Raw genomic sequence first — 7,910 nt, 5'->3', positions numbered from 1 at the left:
TAGTATATATATGTGTACTGTAGTACACTATGTAGTACGTCTATGTGTGTGTACTGTAGTACACTATGTAGTATGTCTGTGTTGTGTACTGCAGTACACAATGTTGTATGTCTGTGTGTGCACTGTAGTACACTATGTAGTATATATATATGTGTGTGTAATGAAGTACACTATGTAGTATGTCTATGTGTGTGTACTGCAGTACACTATGTAGTATGTCTATGTGTGTACTGTAGTACAATATGTAGTATATATGTGTGTGTACTGTAGTACACTATGTAGTATATATGTGTGTATTGTAGTACACTGTGTAGTATGTCTATGTGTGTGTACTGTAGTACACTATGTAGTATGTCTGTGTTGTGTACTGCAGTACACTATGTTGTATGTCTGTGTGTGCACTGTAGTACACTATGTAGTATATATATATGTGTGTGTAATGTAGTACACTATGTAGTATGTCTATGTGTGTGTACTGCAGTACACTATGTAGTATGTCTATGTGTGTACTGTAGTACAATACGTAGTATATATGTGTGTACTGCAGTACACTATGTAGTATGTCTATGTGTGTACTGTAGTACAATACGTAGTATATGTGTGTGTACTGTAGTACACTATGTAGTATATATGTGTGTATTGTAGTACACTGTGTAGTATGTCTATGTGTGTGTACCGTAGTACACTATGTAGTATATATGTGTGTGTGTATCCACACTGTGTGGGATGTTCCTCTTGTAAAATAAAAGGTTGGAAACAGTTTGAACTGAATGTTTACATCGTAGTTTTTTAGTATTTGAGATATTGTGCTACCTTGCTTTTCATACTTCTCACTTTTCCCAGTTTTCGTATACCGCCTCGGTCCTGGTGTGTCTGCCCATGTCTTATTGTATTGTATTGATCTATTGTATTATATTGTATTGTATTGATCTATTGTATTATATTGTATTGTATTGATCTATTGTCCTCCTCACTTTCATCATGGCCTAGGTTGAAGTCCACGGAGGACAACTCGGCAACATCGGTCTGTCCTCCAGATTTTCATGATGTTGCCAACGAGCCATCCATCCATCCATCCATCCATCCATCCATTCAATCATTCATGCAAATATGCACGGCCTTGCAACTTTGCCCAATCCCTGCAATTTCTCCGCACATTTTGGCCGATCATCATTTGTCCGAGCAGCACTCGAAGGCAACATATCAGATGGCTATTTTGCCACATGGTTCTTGAAAATTTGGCATTTTCGACCTCAGACCACGACAATAACAAAGAGAAGCCGGCACATGCTGGTTGTGAGCGATCACTACACCATTTCATCATTTCACCTTCTTTGATTATTATTGTCTTGCTTTGCAATCAGAAGTGACACCTTAGATATTTTTGTTGTGTCGGACTGGTAAAAAAAAGTGATGAATATTTTTTTAATTCAAACTCTAAATCAACTGATCATTTATGCGAAGCGATTAAAAAAATATGTTTTAAGTTTTAAGAATCAATTGTTAGATTAAAAGTAATATTCAAAAATTATTATTGATACATTAGCTTTTATTAATTAGCTTTCCTTTTGTTACTATTGTATTTGTATGTCTTATTAATTTATTTGTAAATGTATTTTCTTGTAAAGATGGGATTAGGTTGGGGTTGCTTTATTTTTTGTTGTTGGGTTGACTAAAATCCTGTGATTTTCGTAAATAAAATAAAATAAAATAAAAACCTTAAAAGACGTTTTTAGCCAACACTGCCAGTATACACATGTGGAGTTATGGACTTACCAAAAAAAAAGGAGAATAACTGAAAACATGTTTTACTTTCTAGTTTCTTCAAAATAGCCACCCTATTGCTCTGATTACTGCTTTGCACACTCTTGGCATTCTCTCCATGAGCTGAAACCGGAAATGGTTTTCACTTCACAGGTGTGCTTGAAGCTCATGGAGAGAATGCCAAGAGTGTGCAAAGCGGTAATCACAGCAATAATGTGGCTATTTTGAAGAAACTAGAATATAAAACATGTTTTCAGTTTTTTGTTACGTACGTAACTCCACATGTGTTCATTCCTAGTTTTGTAAATAGTCATAAAAATAAAGAAAATGCATCGAATGAGAAGGTGTGTCCGAACTTTTTACCTGTACTGTACATACTGTAATATATTACAAGAATTAATCAAATCGCCACTTCTAGTAGGCAATGAATACAAAAAAAAGCTTGGAATTGCTTGTTGCACTAAATAATAACGAGTTAAGAATGACATTTGCATGCAAATTTACATTTGAATGAATTAATCACCAAAGGCAAAATGCCTTATTAATACAAATTTTTTTAACAATGTGTGTATTATAGAGTGTGACTGTAAAAGAAAGGCGATGTCAAATGATAATAATTCTCTATAAAATGTGTTTTGTGTTCATTTCTGTGGGTGGAATAGAATTGACATTATTGTATTTTTCGGACTATAAGTCGCAGTTTTTTCCATAGTTTGGCCGGGGGTGCGACTTATACTCAGGAGCGACTTATGTGTGAAACTATTAACACATTACCGTAATATATCAAAAAATATTATTTATCTCATTCGCGGAAGAGACGAAGAAAATGTCAGCAATTGTCACATACACGCCAACCAATAAGAATTTGGCATAAGAGACTAGACGTATAAGTTTTCATGGGATTTATGGATTAGGAGTGAGAGATTGTTTGGTAAAGGTATAGCATGTTCTATATGTTATAGTTATTTGAATGACTCTTACCATAATATGTTATGTTAACATAGCAGTTGGTTATTTATGCCTCATATAATGTACATTTATTCAACCTGTTGTTCATTATTCTTTATTTTAAATTGCCTTTCAAATGTCTATTCTTGGTGTTGGGTTTTATCAAATAAATTTCCCCCAAAAATGCGACTTACATTTTTTTTTTCCTTCTTTGTTATACATTTTCGGCAGGTGCGACTTATACTCCGGAGCGACTTATACTCCGAAAAATACGGTATTTCTTACAGGAAAAAGGCTGTAATTTTCGTACAATTAGTTTTTTGTCAGACCTTTTTTTAGCAAACGACTAAGAAAAACCCAGGTAGCGCCGGAACCTAAAATGGGCAGAAAGGGGAAAAACTAAAACTAAAATTCAGTTATGTCGCAGACAAACAAAGCGGCTCAACTTGCAGTAAAAGAACGTCGACCTGTCCGGACTCAACACTGAAATACTGCGCGTGCATCAACAACACCCGGCTTTCTGCAACAACGCTCCTTCACCTCTTTTGTTTCTTCAATAAAGGATGGCCACTACGGTAAACCTAACAGTGACTGCTGTAAAATACATGAACATGAGAAGAAAAGAACAGCAAAGAAAGAGCAAAGGCCTACTAAGCCCATAAAGGCGTGTTGACACTTTCAATTTTTACCTATTGTGGATCTCATCATCTCAATTAAAGTGTGATCCCCACTAAAGTGGAGAAAGAGAGAAAAAAAAAGGCCTTTAGGCACTCTTTGAAAAGCCTTGACAGATGAGTGGATGTAAAGGTAGAACCTGTACACTCAGACAAGGAGGAGGATACATTACTGAGAACATGTCATATCTCAGCCAGGAGGAGAAGGAGGAGGCAAGCAGGGTAGAGGGAGGAGAATCTCTTCTCCTTCATGACAGCAAGACTTCCTCTGGTTCCAAGCCACTTGTCAGGCACTTTTCTCCAGGCCGGGCTTCAGAAGGAGCTGGTGGGAGGCGTGCTCAGCCTCTTGCCGATGTACACTCTGGTGGAACACAGGCGGACGTGTGATTAAGTCTCCCGATGGACCATGGATAACTTCAAACATCCCATAATACATAGGTGTCAAACTCTGGCCCAACATTAAATTAACATTAGAGCTGGCCAGCCGGTATTATACAGCGGCACCAACTCTCTAACACCGCATTCACAGCTAATACTCATACTTGCCAACCCCCCCGATTTTCCTGGGGGACTCCCAAAGTTCAGTGCCCCTCCCGAAAATCTCCCAGAGCAACCATTCTCCTGAATTTCTCCCGATATCCGCCTGGACAACAATATTGGGGTGCGTGCCTTAAAGGTAGAGCCTTTAGCGTTCTCTACAACCTGTCGTCACGTCTGCTTTTCTTCCATACAAACTGCGTGCCGGCCCAGCCACATAATATATAGGGCTTTTACACACACTTAAGTGAATGCAAGGCATACTTGGTCAACAGCCATACAGGTCACACTAAGGGTGGCCGTGTAAACAACTTTAACACTGTTACGAATATGCGCCACAGTTTGAACCCACACCAAACAAGAATGACAAACACATTTCGGGAGTACATCCGCACCGTAACACAACATAAACACAACAGAACAAATACCCACAACCCCTTGCAGTACTAACTCTTCCGGGACTCTACAATATACAAACCCCACCCCCCCCGCTACCACCAAACCCCACCCTTCCCAACCCTACCCCCCTCATTGTTATTTTATTTTAAAATGTATTAGCCTGTAGAAAAAGTTAATGGTGATATTTACCTCAGAAGGCTGCAAATAGAAAAGAGGCATGTTTATGTTTTTAATTTAAATTGTATTTAATACACCATTGATGTTTTTAAGTTTGTTTTTTGAAAGTTGATCTTTAAAAGTTGATCCTTAAAACTCATCTGTATACTCTAGCCTTTAAATAGACCTCCTTTTTAGACCAGTTGATCTGCCGCTTCTTTTCTTTCTCCTATGTCCCCCCCCCCCTTGTGGAGGGGGTCCGGTCCGATGACCATGGATGAAGTACTGGCTGTCCAGAGTCGAAACCCAGGATGGACCACTCGTCGGGACCCAGGATGGACCGCTCGCCTGTATCGGTTGGGGACATCTCTACGCTGCTGATCCGCTTGAGATGGTTTCCTGTGGACGGGACTCTCGCTGCTGTCTTGGATCCGCTTGAACTGAACTCTCGCGGCTGTGTTGGAGCCACTATGGATTGAACTTCCACAGTATCATGTTAGACCCGCTCGACATCCTTTGCTTTCGGTCCCCTAGAGGGGGGGGGGGGGGTTGCCCACATCTGAGGTCCTCTCCAAGGTTTCTCATAGTCAGCATTGTCACTGGCGTCCCACTGGATGTGAATTCTCCCTGCCCACTGGGTGTGAGTTTTCCTTGCCCTTTTGTGGGTTCTTCAGAGGATGTTGTAGTCGTAATGATTTGTGCAGTCCTTTGAGACATTTGTGATTTGGGGCTATATAAATAAACATTGATTGATTGATTGATTGATTGATCTGGCACAATTAAGTTATATAAGCTCCGCTTGTTCCATATTCAGTGTTAAAGCAAATCAGTGTCGCGAACTCAGCAATAATTAACGTTTTATTCATGCACTTTCTCTTGCTACTACAAGGCTTGAATGTTTGATTCATTCATTTTTGGTATTTTTTTTTTCAAATTTATTATTAGCCTGTGGAAAAAGTTTATTGTAATATTTACCTCAGAAGGCTGCAAATATTTGATAGGCCATTGATATTTTTGAAATTATTATTATTACTATTTGAAAGTCGATTTTGCATGTCACTATAGAGTTGTATAAGCCTTGCTTGTTCAATATTCAATGCAAAACTTGTTTAGGTTCTATTAAAAGGTTAATTTGTTCAACCTTGTCCCGCGGCTTTGTTCAGTTTTAAAATATAGGCCCACTCTGTATTTGAGTTTGACACCCCTGCCATACTAGGATACACCTTGCATTGTCTCCTTCACTGCCAGGTGGGGGCGCTGTTCTGAAACTTTTTTTCAACATTAACTGTTTAGTTTATTTGAAGGCAAACTTCATTTTACACTATACTGTATTTTTCGGTAAGCCGGGTGTTGTTGATGCACACGCAGGAGTCCAGACAGGTCGACGTTCTTTTTGTGCAAGTTGAGCCGCTTTGGTCGTCTGCGACATATCAGAATGTTAGTTCTCATTTTTCCCCCCTTTCTGCCCATTTTCGGTTACGGCGCTACCTGGGTTTTTCTTAGTCGTCCATTAAAAAAAGGCCTGACAAAAAAACGAATTGTACGAAAACTAGAGCCTTTTTTCTGTAAGAAGTACCGTATTTTTCGGAGTATACGTCGCACCGGCCGAAAATGCATAATAAAGAAGGAAAAAAACATATATACGTCGCACTAGAGTATAAGTCACATTTTTAATATGTTAGATCCACTATAGACTGGACTCTCACTGTTATGTTAGATCCACTAAGGACTGGACTCTCACTATTATGTTAGATCCACTATGGACTGGACTCTCACTATTATGTTAGATCCACTAAGGACTGGACTCTCACTATTATGTTAGATCCACTATGGACTGGACTCTCACTATTATGTTAGATCCACTATGGACTGGACTTTCACAATATTATGTTAGATCCACTATGGACTGGACTCTCACTATTATGTTAGATCCACTATGGACTGGACTCTCACTATTATGTTAGATCCACTATAGACTGGACTCTCTCACTATTATGTTAGATCCACTATGGACTGGCCACTCACTATTATGTTAGATCCACTATGGACTAGACTCACACTATTATGTTAGATCCACTATGGACTGGACTCTCACTATCATGTTAGATCCACTATGGACTGGACTCTCTCACTATTATGTTAGATCCACTATGGACTGGACTCTCACTATTATGTTAGATCCACTATGGACTGGACTCTCTCACTATTATGTTAGATCCACTATGGACTGGCCACTCACTATTATGGTAGATCCACTATGGACTAGACTCACACTATTATGTTAGATCCACTATGGACTGGACTCTCACTATTATGTAAGATCCACTATGGACTGGACTCTCACTATTATGTTGGATCCACTATGAACTGGACTCTCACTATTATGTTGGATCCACTATGGACTGGACTCTCACTATTATGTTTGAACCACTATGGACTGGACTCACACTATTATGTTAGATCCACTATGGACTGGACTCTTACTATTATGTTAGATCTACAATGGACTGGACTCTCACTATTATGTTAGATCCACTATGGACTAGACTCTCACTATTATGTTAGATCCACTATGGACTAGACTTTCATAATATAATGCTAGATCCACTCGACGTCCATTGCACTGGTCGCCCAGGAGGGGGTCCCCACATATGCAATCCCCTCCAAGGTTTCTCATTGTCATTGCATTGAGTTGAGTTTTTCCTTGCCCTGATCTGGGATCTGAGCCGAAGATGTCACTGTGGCTTGTGCAGCCCTTTGAGACACTGGTGATTTAGAGCTATATAAATAAACATTGATTGATTGAAGAAAAGTTGGTTTTGTATCATATGACCACTTTAAGAAGGACAGAGCCTTTAACGCTGCAGCCCCCAAATATAGAACATGTAAGACCGGTCTCTTCTTTGTATATTCGGATTTAGAAAAGATATATTATTTATATTTTGTATTATTAAAACGTATCCTTTAACACCAAATGTATTGGCTTTTAACCCAGCAGGAAACTTCTTGTCATATTTAATCAAACCATGTTTTTTTACATCTGCTGCAAACAGTATTTTATTGTTTTATGCTTTTAATGCTTTATGTTTTACATAATGTAGTCAGCCTTTTGTTTTCATCTGCGGTTGTTGTCAAAGGCTTTATTAATAAAGTTGGTAAGGTAAAATACGATTATTTTTAATCTCCTGGTACATATCTTTTCCCATCTGGCAAAAGTGAAGACAAAATTCTATTGATGGTGATATTTAATGACACAAAGTCCCGTGAAAGCAGAGTAACATCCTCAAAGTGAGGAGAAAAGACTCCTCCATGACTTAAGTGAGAAAGAAGCAGATGTTCCACTAATAAAACGCGGCTGAGCAGCGCCCCCTGCTGGTGTTCTGCATTATTGGGAGAACAATATGATGCTCAAGAATTGAATAAAGAAATGTT

At 38.9% G+C, this 7,910-nt stretch overlaps 1 protein-coding gene across 2 annotated transcripts in view; it reads right to left on the bottom strand.

The window, feature by feature from the left end:
• LOC133536491 (BCL2/adenovirus E1B 19 kDa protein-interacting protein 3-like) overlaps window positions 1–7,910 on the bottom strand; it is a 31,391-nt gene that overhangs the window by 1,110 nt on the left and 22,371 nt on the right. Inside the window, exon 6 of one of the 2 annotated variants that reach the window (XM_061877059.1) lies at window positions 1–3,747. This exon is cut by the window's left edge and continues 1,110 nt beyond it. In XM_061877059.1, the coding sequence (XP_061733043.1) occupies window positions 3,699–3,747 (49 nt within the window). In that variant the 3' untranslated portion in view covers window positions 1–3,698. Of the gene's footprint in view, window positions 3,748–7,699; window positions 7,859–7,910 lie in introns of those variants that run through there. The other variant, XM_061877058.1, reaches the window with a different exon arrangement.

Source organism: Nerophis ophidion, linkage group LG17 (genome assembly GCF_033978795.1).
Source record: "Nerophis ophidion isolate RoL-2023_Sa linkage group LG17, RoL_Noph_v1.0, whole genome shotgun sequence".
NCBI lineage: Eukaryota > Metazoa > Chordata > Actinopteri > Syngnathiformes > Syngnathidae > Nerophis > Nerophis ophidion.
Note: the sequence above shows the minus strand (reverse complement) of the source record. Positions and strands in the feature narration are given on the sequence as shown.